The sequence below is a fragment of the Pagrus pagrus genome (genome assembly GCF_965226575.1).
Source record: "Pagrus pagrus genome assembly, chromosome: 5".
Taxonomy (NCBI): Eukaryota; Metazoa; Chordata; class Actinopteri; order Spariformes; family Sparidae; genus Pagrus; species Pagrus pagrus.
In genome coordinates, this window is record NC_140189.1 from 28,559,735 (window position 1) to 28,577,804 (window position 18,070).

The following is an 18,070-nucleotide window of genomic DNA, read 5'->3' on the forward strand; positions in this document are numbered from 1 at the left end:
CTCAGAGTTAATCCACCGCAATTACAAAGGGATGATGAAATGCCCTAAAGGTGTTATGTAAGGCAGATGCCAGCTTTTAAATCAAGGGTGTCATTGAGACTAAACAGCCAGGACTCCATCCAGAGTGTGTCCGTCCATAGAGATAAACATCTAACAACAGGACCGAGGCGTGAGAGGGAGGGTGTGTGTGTTGGTACAGTCAAGGTGCAGATGTGAAGGGAGGGTTTTTAAGGTCATGAGGTCATGTACGTTGTGTTTGTTGCTCTAACACCAGAGCAGAACATCTGGAGCAGGACTTCTTATTACATGCCATAAATATGTCTTCTTCTACTGTCTACTTATAAAGAAACTCTCACTTAGTTTGCTGTATTTTGGCTGTTTAAAGTGATAAGGAGGGAACATTTCTGTGATTAAGAAGAAATTAAAGGGGCTGTATGTGTTGTAGGGAAGAAATTTACCATTTACAATATCAATCAGGTAATAATAAAAACTCAGAAGTATTTATTTTTAAACAAGCTGTTCTCAGGGGAAAATAAGGTCCCCAGAACACTGTTTGACGCTAGAAAGGTGGCAGGGTCCGCCAAACATAAACAGTTTATTCAGTCATGAAAACAAAAGGAGTTTATTTGGTTAGTTTAGGCATAACAAGAATCAGTCAGTGAAGATCTGTCTCTTCTCATTAAAGTTTCTTCCCCAAAACTACAAAATGCACCTTTAAGAAATAAATCAGCTTTCATAAAGTTAGTTGTTCTTTGTTTGACTACATTTATTTCACTTAATATCCACAATTCTAATAAAAAAATCAGTTCAATGACATGTTTTTTGAACAGGTTTGATACATTTTGAAATAATATTATTATTAGACGGGCACTAATGCCTTGTTTCTCTTTATAAAGGCCCGACACTGCAGGTAAGACTGCCGTATGTTGGGGGGTAAACAATGACTTGACTTGGGACCTGACTCACCTTAAAGCAGATATAGACCTTAGATAACTTCTTTTAGGTTTTGTTACTTACTCTAGTAGAAAGAATGTTGGTTTCGAACCGCCTCAGGTCCTGGTGGTGAGAGGAAACACAAGTCAGCAGGGGAACAGACTTCGACACAACACCGGAGATTCTCCATGGAGTGAATGCCCACCTGCTCACCATCACTCTCCCTCTTCACCTTCTTTGCCTCCTCCATCAGCGTGGAGTAGAGTTTCCACATTATTTCTGCTGTTACCTGGGGACAGTGGCCGAGGAAAACAATACCTCTTCCTGTTTTGGTTGCACATTTGCAGACTTGCTTCCTTTGTGCTGAAATGCGACAGGTGGCGGGCAAAAGTAAAGGCGAGGTTTATAGGGAACCAATCTATACACGGATGGTGTCATTTTCTACAGCCATTACACTGTGCAGACAGTACTGACTTCAGATGGATAAATAAGGTAAGGCAAGAAGGTTGACTACTGCCAGTTTAACCAAGGACCCGACCTTACTTGACACAACCTGTGGGACTTGCCCAAGAATAAAATGTCTTGGGACTTGGATCAATGCAGTAAATGTCTTCCTCAATCTGTTATTGTTGTAGAAGAGATATTGTCTTGCACTAAGTAAAACAATCCAGTGGAGTGAGAGAGTCTTTAAGGATCATCAACACCAACACTGTGTCAAGTGGGTGGAAATCAGACAGTTCAGTTCTGGCTGAAGCTAAGTGGCCCTTTAAAACTACTATTTCCGCCCTGGACTCCAACTCCACTACAGACACATTCTTGAGCAGACTGGAGGGAGTTGTGCCCATATTAGGAACATGTTACCTGATATCTCGACTGGGAGAGTAAAATGCCATCAGTCTGGGCTGCTCAGGGCGTGGCTCTCTCATTTACACCACTCAGCCCTTTTAGCTCGGATAGATGAGTGAAATTTGTCATATCTACATTTTGGAGGGGTAAAAAGTTGATATTTTTTGGTTTATTTACTCACTGACAGCAAAGAATGAAAGAGAAACAGAGGAACATTTAAAATTCTTGTGAGTGTTTGATTAATATGTGAGAATAACATGTAAATATAAGACAGGAAGATGAGAAAGCTGCATTTTTCACAAGGTGCCCTCGGATAATACTTGAAAGTTAATTCATTCAATAATTACAGCATGAGAGGGAGTCACTCAGCCCTCATGTCACACGCTGGAGAGGGTTTGACACATCAGAGTCAACTCGAGACAAAGAATAATTCATGCACACTTTATTTTTATTCACACTTCTGGAGTGTTATCAGGTTGGGAGTCGAGGGGGGATCGATCTGGAAGATGTCCACAATGAAATGTAGTTTTAATGGTACAAACTTTTCCCAGTTCATGTCATTGATTTTATTGAAAAACTTAATGTTGAAACTTCGATTAAATTCATGGGACCCTGTAAAATGTTACATGTTTGACGTTTACTGAATGTTGTGTGGGAGAGCTGCTGTTCAGCTGCTCAGAGCCGGCCAGCTCTGGTGGACAGAGTCGGGTCCAGAGCCGGGTCCAGAGCCAGACCTTCTGGAGGAGTAAACACCTGGAGTCACATGGGACTCTGCGCTGATCTGGAGCCACTTACAGAAGGCATGAGAGCGTGGAGATTACCTTTTAACTTTTGAGATTAAATAGTGGATTTATCTTCACTCCTGTTTATTGGCCTGACTGCAGCAGTGATCCAGTGGACGTGACCTCCATCGTCGGGTGTTTATGTGCTGTAATGTTGACTGCCGACTGAAGCTGGAGGGGAAATATAACATTACAGAGAGGAGAGGGGAGAAAGAAGGGAGGGAACTGGAGTCTCTGGTGAGTGCTGAGTTGAGCGAGAGTTGACCTGAATTTAAAACACACACACATCCTCAGTGTGTGCCATCGCTCGTTGGCTTACGACTAATAAATGGTAAATTTATATTTAGTCTCATTCACCAACATCATTCCTCACACTCTGACGGGAAGTGAGTGACGGGCAACCAAATGAAACGCACTGCTATCTTGAGTAAACTTTTTTAAAGTACATTTTTCTGGGTTTGAACATTGTTGGACATATTTGGGATAATATGTGTACACAGCTCGAACAAAATATGTGACAAAGGTCTAAGTTGATTTTCTACATTTTAATGGTAAATTCTTACATTTTATATCTTAAGAAGACAACGTACCCACACTTGTAGAATTTTCCCACCAGTTTTCCCACATTAAATCATTAAATCCCGGCCTTCTAATCTTGTAAACCTGCACAGTGTCTCCTGTGAATCGTCCTGACAGGTTGCATATGTCTACAGGTTGTGACCGGCTCACTGTTTTCTCTTCTCGGATTGCTTTTATTAAACCTTCGGAGGCCTGAAAAACAAACCAATTTCTAGAGCACAAACACCGCATGTGTATTTTCTCATTTTCTGCTTATCATATCGCTGGTTTATTTTTCGACCGTTTGGTGGGAACCACAACACAAGGACTATCCAGCCCCAGTCTAACCTCATCCCACTGGAATATCTAACAATCTTTAATAGCGTGTAATCTTGGGCTAACTGCCATATTTCAAGACTATGAAGATTATAAACCTGTTCTTCTTACCCTAATGAGAAAATCCCCTTCTGGAGTTATGCAACTCCAATAAAATCACTTCTGGCACTAATCTTCTTTCATAATTCTTGTGGATGGGATGATCTCATGAGCTCCACAGATACATCCTTACACAACCCCAGACATCGATTAGAAGAGGAAACGAGGTAAATGACGAGGCCATTACAGCGAGGGCTTTAATCAAAAGCACAGGCTTCTGTTTATTGACCGTTGCACGCACATGAACAGGTGAGAGTATATTTACACAGATGTAAACAGTCAGTACCTGCAACACAACGGAGGAAGAGAGACAACACGGCGTCTTCCTCTCTCGCTCGCGCACACACATCCCATACACACTTGCAGGCATGAGCACACAAACCACGCATTCACACAGAGAATTTGCAGTATAAAGATAGAGTGGACTGTCTGAAAACACAAAGCACAGCAGGCCTCTTTGGTCAGCTACTTCAGACAAAATTTCCAATGATCAAAGCCTATCACGAGTCACCATTCAGAGAACAGAGAGAGAGAGAACACATACTGGCAGAGCAGTAGGCAAACACCGAAACCTATATCAGCTTTTTGCAGATTTCACATTATTTAATGTGTCAGTTGAAGAACAGTGGCACACATATCTGCTTGTATATATAGATATATATATTTCTTTTTTTGTTTTTGAATGATGAATGATTCATGCTCTGTAGAAGTCATCAGCATTCAGACGTTGCAAACATACATCAAAGTACCTGAATGGTAAAGTGATAAGATGGAACAAAGGCATGAAAAAGTACTTTTAACCATCTTGACTGCAATGTGGGATTCATTGGAGACTTATATTCTACCGGACATTGACGGGAGATTCGTTAGACTGACATGAGTTGTTTGACATTCATCTGACATTTTTCCACAACCGTCCAAAAACAATTAAAAAAAAGGTAAATAATATAAAAGCAGCTGTTAGATAAAATAAACAACATAGCAAAACAATAAAACATTCTGGATGGAGAAGTGCAAATTCTTTCTTTCACATCATTGTTTCCCTTCTACAAAATAAATTCAATAACAACAACAAATGAGAAGTGTACAACAATTTCCGAAGAAACGATTCATTTCCTGGGTTCCGATGTGGAGTCAAGACGCATGCCTGATTAAAAAAGAAAACAGAAAACACTTTCTATTGGAAGTTCCTGCACAGCAGAAGATAACTGTGGAGGGAAGCGCGACATCTTCCCTCCACCTCTGTATCATCTCCAACACACGAACACGCACACAAACACTAACTGTGCATCTCTTTCTGTTATTTCTGTCACTCTTTACTTTGACACCAGTTTCATTCTCTTGCATCCGTTTTGCGATGTATTTTTTCCTCTTTGGCTCACCGAGAGGATGAACTGCAAAACCAGTGTGTTCAACTACGTCGCCTTGTTCACGAGTGTTTTCTGGCTCCTGTCCGTGTCAACACAGCGTTGCCACGGTGTCGCCCTGTCAACACTTCCTGTTAAACCCCGCATTAACAGCTGCTGTACTCCGCACACAAATTAGATCACTAAACCTTCGTCCCGTCCAGAAATAAGACTGCAAGTTTTATTCTGAACTTTTAATAATTGTGTGTATTCTTAAGACTTCATGCTCTTAAACTGTTAACCCTCACGAGCCCAATCTCGTACAGCAGAGAGAGAAACATCCAGCATGTAAACAACAATTGTTGTTCTATTCTAGCAGTTGTCATAATGATAAACTGCCACAGTACCAACTTTAATATCTGCTCATATCTGAAATGAATTGATTAGAATAATCGTGGCCTTTCCCTGTCTTTACTGATTTTATGGACATCATTGTATAAAATTTAGGGCTGCAATTAATTAATTATTTAGTTACTCAGCAACAACAACAACAACAACAATAACAAAAGAATCAATCGGGAACAATTCTGATGATTGAGTCGAAGTATTTTTGAAGCAAAAATGCCTCAAATTCACTGCGTCCAGCTTCTAAAATGGAAATATTTGCTATTTTGTGCGTAAATCTCTTTGGGTTTTCAACTGTTGATCAGACACAACAAGACATTTAAAGGGTAATTTCAGTATTTTATGCAACAGGTACAAAAAGTTTTTGAATGGGTCCAGTTAGTTTAACCTGTTACTTGTCATTTACAAACTAACGTGTTAAAACACAAAGTAACACAAATAACTAAGCGATCGAGGCAGCGGCAGACCAGCAGCTCCTGTGTTCTGCGAGGTAAAATTACTGCTTTTGTCAATGTAGTCTGGTGGCTTTGAAAGGGAGAGATATAACAGCTGTTTGTGGTTAAACAAAAGGATACTCTTAAAACAAGAAGGTCTATTAATGTTGGGATCATTTCCGGTGATCTCATACTGTTGCATCCCTCGTTGCAGCCATTGCAGCCTGTTACACAGCTGTCAGCTGAGGCAATCGACTGGACTGATTTCAAAATATTTTTGTATCTATTTTTGTACCACCAAAATATAATATTTAAAAATACCAGAATAACCCTTGAAATATATCAACTTGAGTTCTGGGAAATTTAATCTGTCATGAGAGTTTGTTTTCACTGGTAACAGACACTTTGTGGGCCAAACGATTAATCAGTTACACAAAGAAAATTGTTTAATCAATAGTGATTAAGCTGGTTGCAGCCCTAACAAAATCAGAATGAGAGAAAATCTATTCTCTGATGTGCCAAAATTAAACTCAAAGAATGACTTGCTTCACCTGTATGTGTAATTCATGTATCTATATGCATTTCTGAGATTCATTCAACGCTAAAATTTGATCCAAAGTCTCAACATTAACGCGCAATTGTGATAGAAAATGTATTGAAAAAGCTAAATATGTAGGACAAATGTGATTCAGCTTAAAGTCCTTAAGCTCTGTCGCAAAAAAAAAGGATACAAAACACTTTTAAGGTCGTCTGCATTCGGTTTTCACAAAGTGTCCGGATGCAGGACAGAAATGGCACTAAGCTTTCTCCGCTAAAACTCGTTTGGATCTTGTTGTCAGAACAACAGCCCTTCGTTCTGCTGTGAGCAACATCAGCTTCTAAAATAAGGTGTAAAGCCCCTCTCTATGTCACAGTCAAAGGTCATTGGGAGAGATCCACGACTTTCACTGCCAGGTTACACTGCATCAGTACAGTGGCTCGCATTGTTACACACTATTTACAGGCGGAGAGGACAAACTGACAGCCCAAACACCCACTGAGTATATTGCTACCTTATGGACAGAGGTGTCTGTTTGTTTTTTTTGTATTTTTTTCTTTCTTTTATACAAAGGAAAACTACGACTGCGTGACCGCCCACCCTGATCTGGCTCTGCTTCCCAGAGCTGATCCGTGTACGGGCTGCCATGCTTAAAACTACATTTCCCAGGCACTTGATTGTAACAAATTGTACAGTAAAGTTATCCACTGGGTCAGCATGCCTCTGATGCACAGAGAGAAGGCAGCAACATTCAAGGTCAGACCCGAAACACAAAAGCCCGTAACCTCCCACACAAAGAAAACAACAAGCATCCTCAGCATGCATATCAAAGTTATAGTACTCTTGTGATATACTGTACATCGACAAAGTAGCTAGTGGTTGCATTTACACACTAACACATGCTGCTAGACCTCTGTGCAATGCTACAGTAAGGTGACTGACTTTAAGCTGAACTAAGAAAAAAATAAAAAATAAATAAAGACTATATTACAATTATGGCAGATGCCAGAAAGGTGTGGAAAGGAGCAGAACAAGAATGAGGTAGAGACAGTGATTTGCCACTAGAGCAAGCGAGAAAACGTGACCGTAAAGGAAAAAAAGCGAGCGGGATGAGAAACAGTGAAAGACGGAGTGTCAGGTACTGGTCGGTTGCTCGATGGCTCGGGTCGGTTTGAGTCGGACGGTTGTCTGGGTCTCCGGGGGAAAGGTCTTCACATCCGCAAGCCGTGGTGGGGGTCCGTAAAGGGCGGCTCAGAGTCGTCCATGGGCAGCACCAGGCGAGTGCCCCTCATCACCAGCTCGTGATCCCCGTACGTCAACTCTCTGTCCAAGTCATCAGAGGTGGCGGCGCCGGCAAAGGCCGTGCCGCCGCTCGTGTGTGCACCTGAGCCGTCCGTGCTGACTGTGATGTCGCCGTAGGTCAGGTTGATGTCACCGTCCGTCAGGATGAGGTCAGAGTCGTCATCCTTCAGCTGGCACTCATTCTGGTGAGAGGAATAATGAAAATGAAGAACAGGAAGTGACTGGACTACTCTGAACAAGGTGAACATTTTACCAATTAAAGGGGCACTATGTTGTTTTAAGAAGAAATTCAAGCTCAGAATTTTAATATTTACAATATTAATGAGGTAACAATACAAACTCAAAAAATGTTTCCATAACTGAATAAACGAGCTGTTCTCAGAGGGAAATAAGGTCCCCAGAACACTGTTTGAAGCTAGAGAGGTGGCAGGGTCTGCCAAATATAAACAAAGTAAAACAGTTGTGTTGTCATTTAAGGTCAGTTTGTTTATTCAGTCAGAAATTGTGTTTATTTAGTTTGTTTAGGTATAAAAAAAAAATCTGTCAATGAAGATCTTTTTCTTCTGATTAAAATGTCTTTCCCAAAACTACATAGTGCACCTTTAATATTCCCTCATCTGCCCAGTAAGACAAAATCTTTCATTTCAAACTGAACCTCTGTGCTTCGTGACTCATCTGAATGACTTTTTTTCCATCCGTTGATACGATATAAAACTTAACAAACACAGTTGAGCCAAAAATAGCCCCTGCATGAGTCTGACCTCATACGCCTGAGGGCTGGTGAGGAAGCGGGCGAGGGGGCCGCAGCAGGGAGGCAGCGTGGCTGTGAGAGGGGGGCCGCTGTGAGTCAGGATGGGCTTCAGGTAGCTAGAGAGGGGGGGGCTCGAGTCAAGGACATAATAACATAGAGAACAAGCACTGAGATAGAGAGAGGGAGGGGTTACACAAACAGAAAGATTTGTCTCAAGTGTGATTAATGAATAGCAACTAAATGTATGAAAAAAAATTATATTGAGGTCAGAAGGGTAAAATAATCAAAATTAAAGTAATTTACTGAAAATGCATTAAACTGTATGACCTTCATACTTCACCGCCAATAAAAGGGATCATTTGTCTTCTGTACATGGTGCTCCCTCTGCTGTCTGACACTGTGAAGTACAGCAGTCACTTCTCAACTGGAACATGTTTGATGACACCAGTGTTGCTTCAACGTACAGAGCTGTTGTAGTTTTTTTTTTTTTCCATTTTTGATATCAACCCAGGTTTTAGCTTCTACTCTTGTCCAATGCAACTGAAAAAGTCGAATCAATTTCTATAACCCAGATGTGAAATAATGTTGCTCGCCAAACGCTCTTACCATAACAGAGATATGGGCTACATTGTTTTCTTTTGTTTATTTGTTTATTGATTCATATATGTATATATTACTTACTTAAGTATTTGCTTCAGGGTGGGGAAAGAAGGAGGGGAAACTCTAAAGCCTGGAGGGGAATTTAAGGTGACTGTCATATTAGACATGGACAACAAACGTACCATGCTTGTATAGTTAGGTTAAAATGATCAATGTCAAGTATTATAAATGTATGTAAAGGCTGATGATTTGCTGTCCTAACCCGTAGTATCTGAAAAAAAAAAAAAAAAAAAAAATTGATCACAAAAATATTTATTCGACCTATTCTTGTTTTTGTTCTGGTAATTTGTGATTTCTAGACGAGGATTTCTGTTGTGTCTGTTGTATTTTGTACTTTTACCTTTTTATTTTTAGTTCCTCTGTCAGAGGTGCAGCATTCTTTCAAAGGCCGATCATCTATGTGTCTGGCTCTCGTAACAGTTGCGACAAAAGTTATTAAAAACAGGGAACCGAAATGGTTGCAGATATGATCATGGCCTCTTCCCTTTTTTCCTGTCTGCAAAGGCCAACATCATTTTTTTTTTTTTTTTTAAATCAAAACAAAATAAACTACTTGAGAACAAACAAAGGAAAAAATCTTCTTTTTTTTCTTTCTGATTGTGACATCAATAAAAACTTATCATTTGTACTAATCACTTCCAAGGATACTTGTGGTCGAAGTTGTACCAAATTCTGAAAAGCCAGGCACTTTCTTGTTTGGTGCTTCTTCTCTCTGGGCCTTCAGTAATACTCATCTGTGCAAAACACAGAAAACGTGGATTTAGAGGTTTTCTTACAGACATTACAGTATTTAAGTATTTCTGGAGGGGCACACTTACAGAGTTATCTTGATCAGAGTCCACTCCCACTCTGTTAAAGAAAAGAAAAAAATATGGAAATCAGCTGCATAAGTGTTGTGAAGCGCGTTTCCCACGTTTAGCATGTTCCTGAGCAGCAGGGCTCCACGTAAAGGTGTGTGTATTGAATATAAACAGCTTTAAGGGGCAGAGAAAAAGGTTATAATGAATGTTTTAACCTGAAAGGTGAACTAGATGAGTTAAACACATAATACCCTAATGTGTTAAACCCCTTCAGTGTTATAAACAAATGTAAATCCAGTTTGACCCAGGGATGGATCTGAGAGGTGAGGGAGGGAGAGGTGTACCGTATGCGCTGGCATGACAGCATCTGGGTCGTGCCACCTCCACAGATCCAAACAGTGAAGAAGACCACGAGCAGAGTGGTGGAAAACATCATCTGACGGGCGTATGTCGCCGTGTCCCTGATGGACAAGGCAAAGGTCATCGCTCCTCGCAGTCCTGAAGGGCACAGAGAATGTTATACACAAACAAGTATGCAAGTTATTCTTTAAGGCGGATCAGGTGATCTGTTTACAAGCCTTTGTTTTTTCTCTTTTTATCCATGTGAGGCTCACAGTGTTTAGGATACATATCTATCAGTAAACCACTAACCTGCAAACATCATCATGTGCTGGAAGTTTGATCTGATCTTGTTGCGTCGTCCCAGATTTAGAAGGAATGAGAGAGGGTAGATGTTCGCAGCTCGTCCCAGGAACACTGCCACCTGGGAGGGAAGGAGGTCAAGGAGAGGACAACGAAACAGAGCGACAGTGAAGCATCCTCACTCCGTGCCAAACTATTTACTGCCCCTTTAAATCAATTACAGCTTGCCTCTCGGTTGTTAGGTATAATGCTGTGGGAACTTTCTTTTCTGGCATCGGAAAAGTGCTGATACTAGTGGAAGCTCCACATTCATACGCTGACGCTGACACATGTTGTAATGAAGCAGAGGACTTGTGTGCACCAGGTAGTTCACGTGCAAAAGATACAAAAGCTCCAACGATGAACATGGGATTAAAGACGTGGTTCTGGAAGGTGAACAGGGTCAGACCCATGTAGGAGAAAATGAAGTTCTCTGCCAGGAAATTTAGCAGCTCGAACAGCTGCAACACAAAACAACATCAATGCAACCTTAGTGCATGTGGAAACACGGTTAACCAGTTAAAAACACTTGGCTTTTGTGACTTTGATTGCAATTTCACTTTTTACAATATAGAATAAATGCAGCAATTTTCTTTCCTTAATAATTCCCTCAAATCTGGTTTCACAAAGGGATCAACCAATATTCTAGCCGGTGTTTTTTTGACCTTGTCATTGACAAGCTCCACCTTTAGCACTCTTTTTCTACTGTCAAAATAATGGCATAAACACAAGTAGGAATTTAAAGCATTTTGAAAAAGACCAGAAAGGGCAGTGGTGTGGTTGTCGTCCAGGTCTGACCTGTTTGGTCCTGTCCTGGGAGTCAGGAGACAGGTTGTTGAAGGTGTAGTGGGCCTGAGTTATTCCACAAAACAGCACTGCGACCACACCTGCAGCACACCAGGAGGGACGGAGATAAACAAGGGTTAGCCATCAATAACCACTGATTATTAGCAACAACGTAACCAAGTTTTTGATCCTCACAGGAAACTTATTTCGCCCTTTCTCCAAGAGATTTACTGTCTTGCTCAAGAGTGTGTGTAATATGGATGCTAGTTGGAGTGAGTGTGTATGTGTGTGCGTTACCTGTGAAGCCACAGGCCTCAGCCAGCAGGAATGTGCTCCATGACATGAGGAAGAACAGAGCCGTCTCCAACAGCTGGAAATCCCTCAGCTTAGTGAACTTAGTCACGTACGGACGACAGTCAAGGAGTTTAACAAGACACTCAGACACTGTGAGATGAACTCCTATTAAACTTTTATCTGTTCAGAGAAACGACAGGTGAACCTGAAAAAATAGGGGGAATAATTTCATTTGTCACCAAAGTAAGGTGATGTGCTACAAGGAGCAGTCCTGAATGGACTCAGATTTTAATGGAGAAAATGTCCTTATTCAAAATTATTGTCACCCGTTTCTTCAAACCAGAAAAATATTTCATTATCTACAGACTTTTCACAAAAAACAATATCAATTAAACTGCTCTGTTTGCTCTATTAAATGTAGACAGAACTATTCACAGAAATATTTACTAACAATATTGTACATAATTAAGATTTAATTAAAAATGTAACTGTGCTTATGCTTTGCTTTCATTTAGTCTAAAAAGGAATGTTTTACAAATATAACTTTTAGTACAAGTAAATAAAACAAATAAGGAGCGACACAAAAGATATGAGAGCGGTGACGACTCCTGTGGCCACGCCGAGAGCAAAGGAGCCGCTGAAAACTCCGAGGAAAATCCCGAAAGACTTAAGCATCGCCATGCCCTCAAAGGTGTGACTGTTGTCTCCTTGTGGCTGGTACGCTACGATAGACCTGAAGTAACACAAAATACAATCGTTTGATGAGAACTAGACGAGTTATACACAAACTTAACAACTTACAAAGCTTAACTTAAAGCCTGCACACAGACAATGTGGCAGCATTTGTTTAATATGACACAACTGCTTAGCCTGAACTGTAAATAGTCATTATACTGACAAATATTTCTGTCAATAGCTGCACATTGCACATCTGTAGCAGGTCTCTTTGTACAGGGAACTTAAATTCAGTTGTGCCTCTGTAGGCCTTCACAGCTCAAAACTTGCACTTGTGTAAACTGGAGGAGTTCAGATAAAGAACAGCCGAGTAATGTGGAGGTAAGAGGGCTGGAACAAAAGATTTTCTATTTGGATAGTTCAGTGTTAATACTCAACCTAGGACACTCTACTGCAGTGGTATTGCTTGAATTAAGAACAGATTTTAGTAATGAAACCTTGAGACAGAATTGCTGCAGGTAAGTTTCCACTGACGTCAGGATTTCTTCCTGTCACTATGTTCCCATTGTGTTGTACAGCCAAACCACCGGTGCATCCGGTGAGTCGGACGAATTGTCTCATAAATGCTGTTACAAAAGTGGAACAATAAATAATAAAGAATACTAAATGTTACTGTTACTGACTGTTTTCTCCGGATAAACATCATTACATGCTGCAGGTACGTTCTGCAGGTCCAGCAAGAAAACTGACTACAGAGCTTTATCCTTGCTATAAGAGAATTTAGTCCAAACAGGGGGATACTTCACCTACATGTAAGTCTGCTTTGAAAGACAAATAAAAATGTGATAAAAACTGTCAACTTTGCAACTTTGTGACCCCTGGCCGTAAAGTATCAACACCGAACTGTCCCAATAAAGTCAAACTTAAAAGAACAAGACGACACTTCTCAATAAACTTTGGAAATAATTAAGTTCCTTCATTATAAAGTGCAGTTTGAGTTGAGAGGCATTTTATCGCAGCAGAGTTATTTAAAATTTAGCAGGGTAGTTGTCAGTCAGAGAAAGCAATTATAGAAAACAATTTTTCTTTTTGCCAAAGTACTTTTGCGATAAAATGGAATGAAAGCGATATATTCACCCTCTCCACTCACAGTCCACACAACTCACAAAACAAATCACCAGGCAGTTTGTCTGTACGCATTCCTGGCGTCCAGCCCTCGCCTTGGCTTCGGTGTGTACAGTTTCTTCAAAAGATAATAGGAATGTGTTCTTAGCTGGCTCCCAGCAGCAAAAAAACTTGACTGGTAAAAATAAAACAACCCAGAAATAAATGAATAAATAATGAAATCTTCTGCATCTCTAGCTGAATAAGCCAAAGTGGAAAAACAAATGGCTGGTGATTTGTCATGTTTGTCCCAAGGCACCGCAAAGGCACACAATGCCATGCTCTACTTAGTACACCCGTTCAATGGGATGGTCCGAGTCTCTCCGGAGGGACCGGCCCCTCCTCTCTGCCTGCTATTATAATTTACAATTCTGTGGAAATAATAACAGTCCAGTGTAGAGGAGGAGAAAAACTGAGCGTTAGCTTAGCGACCACCTTGTGTTCAGCACAGCGCTAATGAGAAGCTGATATCAGATTAGTTAAAAGGTCACAGGCATGACTTGCACATTCGCCATTTCTCTCAATCAGTTACGTAGCAGCTTTGTACACATTCGGGATGGTTTGGGATGGATGCAGACTCATAGTTTGAGTGTGTTGTCAAGAAGACAGATGACTTACGAGGACAGAACCAGGGCCACGGCGTCATTGAGCACACTCTCTCCAAACAGCAGAGCATACAGATCCACGTCCACCTGCAGCTCGTTGAAGATAGCCAGGACCGTCACTGTGGAGCAAGACAAACACGTGAAACACTTCTGATATATATATATTTTACAACAGACCCAAATAATGATACATATCACTGAACAAGATGGAGGCAGGTTGAAAGCGCTGTGTTTCAATTCTAAACTCTATACTACAGATGGACCAGTAATCAGCCCGGATGATATCAGAATCTATGTTGTTTTGTCTCTTTGCTAATAAAATAAATTAATTTAATATTGTGCTACTTTGGCTCTGATGCACCAATCTGTCGTCTAACTCAATGTCCCGCCCAAAACCGTATCTGATTACATATTTTACATACATATTACTGCTTAAAATGTAAATAAAAACAGAATGCAACGATTTGCAAATCCTTTTCGAACTACATTAACCATAATAATAATAAAGATAATAATAATAATAATAATAATAATAATAACAACAACAATAGCTTTATTATTTAGCACCTTTCATGTAAAGATGCAGCCCAAATTGCTTAACAAAACCAGATATAAAGAATAACAGGTTAAAACTAGCAACAATTACAATAATTTAGAAAAACAAGCAGTAAGACAAACAAATAAAAAAATATATATAAATACAGTACAAAGGCTAGATATTTAATGTTCAAACTGATAAACTTAACTGTTTTTTTGTAAATATTCCCTAATTGTGATCTGATACCTGCAACATGCAAAGTCAAAAGAACCAAAACATCCAAACATTTTGGAACTGGGGTTGTCTTGTCCCACCTCAAAGAATTAATCAATGTGAAAAAGTATGAGCTCAGTTATTCTACACTCCATGAACTTCCTTCAAGCTTTGAGCAATTCAAGAGATAAAAACTGAATCCGGTTTATAATTAGTGTAACCTCTACACAGGAAAAGCTTTGCAAGCGTACGCACCGGGGTCTGTGGCGGAGACGATGGCTCCAAAGAACAGACAGTCGGTGAAGAAGAAGTCTCCACCCAGCTGCCCCACCTGCTTCATGAGCATCACGCAGCCGTACATCAGCAACCTGACGGAGGAACAGCAGGCGGATTAGCATGTCGTCATAATCAACACTGATATTATTGCCATCATGGACACTTTAGAAACGTGAGAAATCAGAATAATAGTTTTTATTTTTTCTTTGTAGCGAATTAATAATCTTACCCAATGACAAAACAGGAAATGACTGTTCCCAGAAAGGCATAAGCCAGGATGGATCCCATGTTACGGAAAAAGTGTCTCTGAAAGACAAAACAATTAAACACATCAATGATCGTCTGAAGGGTGAAGTGTAACTAATTTTACTAAAGTGTCTGCTTTGAGATTAACAAGCATTTAGTTTTTAAGCAGCATAAGAGAGAGTGCCTAAAAAAACTACTGTACCCTTTTCAAGCTGTAGCCAGCGTGGAAAATGATCGGTGGGAGGAGAATATTGAAGAACACTTCAGGGTCAAAGGTCACCTGAGCCACACACACACACACACACACACACACACACACACACACACACACACACACACACACACGCGCAGGATCATAATACAATCACAAAAAATGACACATCTGGGACATCATAAAGTCGCTTCCAGAACAATCAACAAAACACTGTCGCAATAGTAAAATGAGGAGATGGGAAATGGGGACAGCTTCTGTACACAAGGAAATGAACAGTGTATTAGCTGTAAATATAGATCAGTGCTGTATTAACAGTTGTCTTTATGTGATGCTGTAGGTGGCACTTTCTTTACATATTTCTTGTTTCTCGGGTGTGAATCTCACCAGCACATAAACCACAGAATAACAGTCACAGCTCCAAAAAGTTCAAGCAGCTCTCTCTTTCATTGAGAGCCTCCTTCTGCCACTGATCTCACCATAATTTATAATCCTTTCTTAACATTTTGAAAACTTTTTACAAAAGTTTTGTTTTTTTTAATCCAGCTTTAGATTGCAGATGCGCAAATAGAAGATATATTCAATATATGTAATGTGGAGAATTTGTGGTCAAACGGCCAATGAAATATTTCACTAAAGACGTGAAGGTTGCAAAATAGTTGATTAAACAATTGATATATTGATGTTTCAACTCTCCAGTATATCACACAGCTTCAACATGAACTGTACAACAAACATTCAGCCTGTGTATGACGAATGTAATCAATGATGGCCCTCCACAACTTCCTGTGCCATGATGGCCTGTACCTTTCGCAGCATTTCATTATCTTGCACGTTGTCCACCTCGTTGGCATTGATCTCTCCTTTCAGAGTGTACTCGTAGTATTTTCCGCTGATGTTGATCAGCAGAGTGGCGGGGCTGGCATTAACGGGGCAGCCCAGCGTGACGTTGCTGATGTCCCGAGGAACGTGGATGCCGTAGCGCAAGACCACGCCGACAAGTAGGCCTGAGGGAAAGAGTTTAAAAAGAGGAAAGACAAACGGGATACAAAGGGCAGAGTTGATTACTGTTGCAGCAAGGAGGCTAAAATTAATGAAGAGATGTCACAAGAAGATGTGAGGGGGTGCTTAAACTTAGGGATGGGAGGGATGGAGAAAAGGGAGATTTTTTTTAGCCTCACAAAGTGAAGCTAAAGGGCATGAGCCCAGTGTTTGGTATGAAATTAAAGTCTGACAACATCATTGATCACCTTCAGGAACATAACTCCAAAATAAAACGTGTTGAGCCACTGTGCCTGTAATCTGGAGGAAGCCGAGTGGAGCTATGCCTGGAATGACATGAGCTCACCGAACAAACACTACGCACTTATCAAGATAATAACATGTGAGTTATGTTCCCTCCCTCACAGGAGCAACAACACTATCCAGAAAGTGAGGAGGTGTCAATCAGGCACAGTTAGTGCATGTCCAATTGAACTTTTTTCACATCAGACATTTTCACTTGAAAGCAGGAGAATCTACTACCGCAGCCAAGCAGGGGAGCTAAGGTGAGTAAGAACACCTACTGGTGTGCTAGCAAATATTTGACTAAATCATTGCAGATATAAAAAGTAACATGACTCCACTACAGCGTGACCAACTTACTCATACTCACTGCTCAGAGAATTATTTTAAGGATATGAAATTTGACAACTCTCCAGAGGTGCCACCGTGTCACACCAAGAAAGAACTGAAAGTAAAGAGCAGTCACAAGCAAGTTAGTGGTGCTTGTCCTAGCAGAGGTGAGGTAGGGAGGGTTATTAGTGAAGGAGGAAACAGTCGACCACAAATTGTGCATCCTGCTCCAGTTCAAGCACATCAATTGTTGGCCTCAGGGAAGTGAAAATGAATGCTACAGTGGGGGCCACAAGTACTTAATGCTCGTGAGTCGTGCAGGGTGCAGACAAGGTGTTCACACTGTCCTTAATAAGCTTAGTAAGAAGAATGAGGCCCGGCATTGACATCCAATCATCTAACATCTAATCATGGGCACCACATGAAAGGTAACGACACCGATGACGTCTCTCAGTCAGTCACGCCGGAGCATCTCACCATAAATCATCGCCAGTCCGGTTTCGTGCAGGAACCTGAAGCGCCGGTGTTTGAACAGCCAGATGGTCAGGATGGTGAGGGTGAGCAGCAGGATGAAGATGAGCAGGTCCGCGCTGTCCTGCCTGTGGCTCTCCTCAGCCTTTTTCTCGGTAACGATGTTCTCCATGGCACTGTCCTCCTGAGGTGATGATGCTCGGCACACACAGATGCACACAGACAGGCTCACCAGCACGAGCAACCACAGCGTCCTCGTTGCCCTCCAGGCGCTGTTGACAGTCACTTTAAACACCATTTCGGCCGCTCGGCTGTCAAATGCTCCGGTGTCGTCGAGGGGAACAGCAAACTTTGGGCAAATATTATTCACGAACTGGGAGGAGGAGGGGGGAACACAGAGCTGAAAGACGACAGCAACAGAGGAATCAATTCCGGCCCGGAAGTGAAAACTATTTTTTTCCAGAAAGTGTTCAATGTTTATTTCAATGTAAAAGCACGGCAGCGTC

General features: G+C 41.0%; 1 protein-coding gene across 1 annotated transcript; it reads right to left on the minus strand.

Moving 5' to 3' along the window:
* Nucleotides 1-3,750: 3,750 nt before the first annotated feature.
* Nucleotides 3,751-17,898, minus strand: slc9a6a (solute carrier family 9 member A6a). The gene is made up of 16 exons (XM_084352562.1): nt 17,571-17,898; nt 16,287-16,486; nt 15,471-15,548; nt 15,252-15,328; nt 15,002-15,114; nt 14,009-14,114; nt 12,143-12,284; nt 11,555-11,660; nt 11,270-11,358; nt 10,819-10,932; nt 10,442-10,553; nt 10,135-10,288; nt 9,809-9,839; nt 9,639-9,724; nt 8,341-8,446; nt 3,751-7,761 (listed from the first exon to the last, which is right to left on the minus strand). Exons 1-16 carry the CDS (start codon nt 17,860-17,862, stop codon nt 7,489-7,491), a joined length of 2,079 nt encoding a protein of 692 aa, XP_084208688.1. The 5' UTR covers nt 17,863-17,898; the 3' UTR covers nt 3,751-7,488.
* Between the last annotated feature and the right edge of the window lie 172 nt (nt 17,899-18,070).

Coding starts and splice junctions, on each gene's coding strand:
- slc9a6a (XM_084352562.1), bottom strand. CDS start 17,862: ATGGTGTTTAAAGTGACTGTCAACAGCGCCTGGAGGGCAACGAGGACG. Junction 16,487..17,570: donor CGGACTGGCGATGATTTATG/GTGAGATGCTCC, acceptor TCTTTCCCTCAG/GCCTACTTGTCGGCGTGGTC. Junction 10,933..11,269: donor CCCAGGACAGGACCAAACAG/GTCAGACCTGGA, acceptor TTTGTGTTGCAG/CTGTTCGAGCTGCTAAATTT.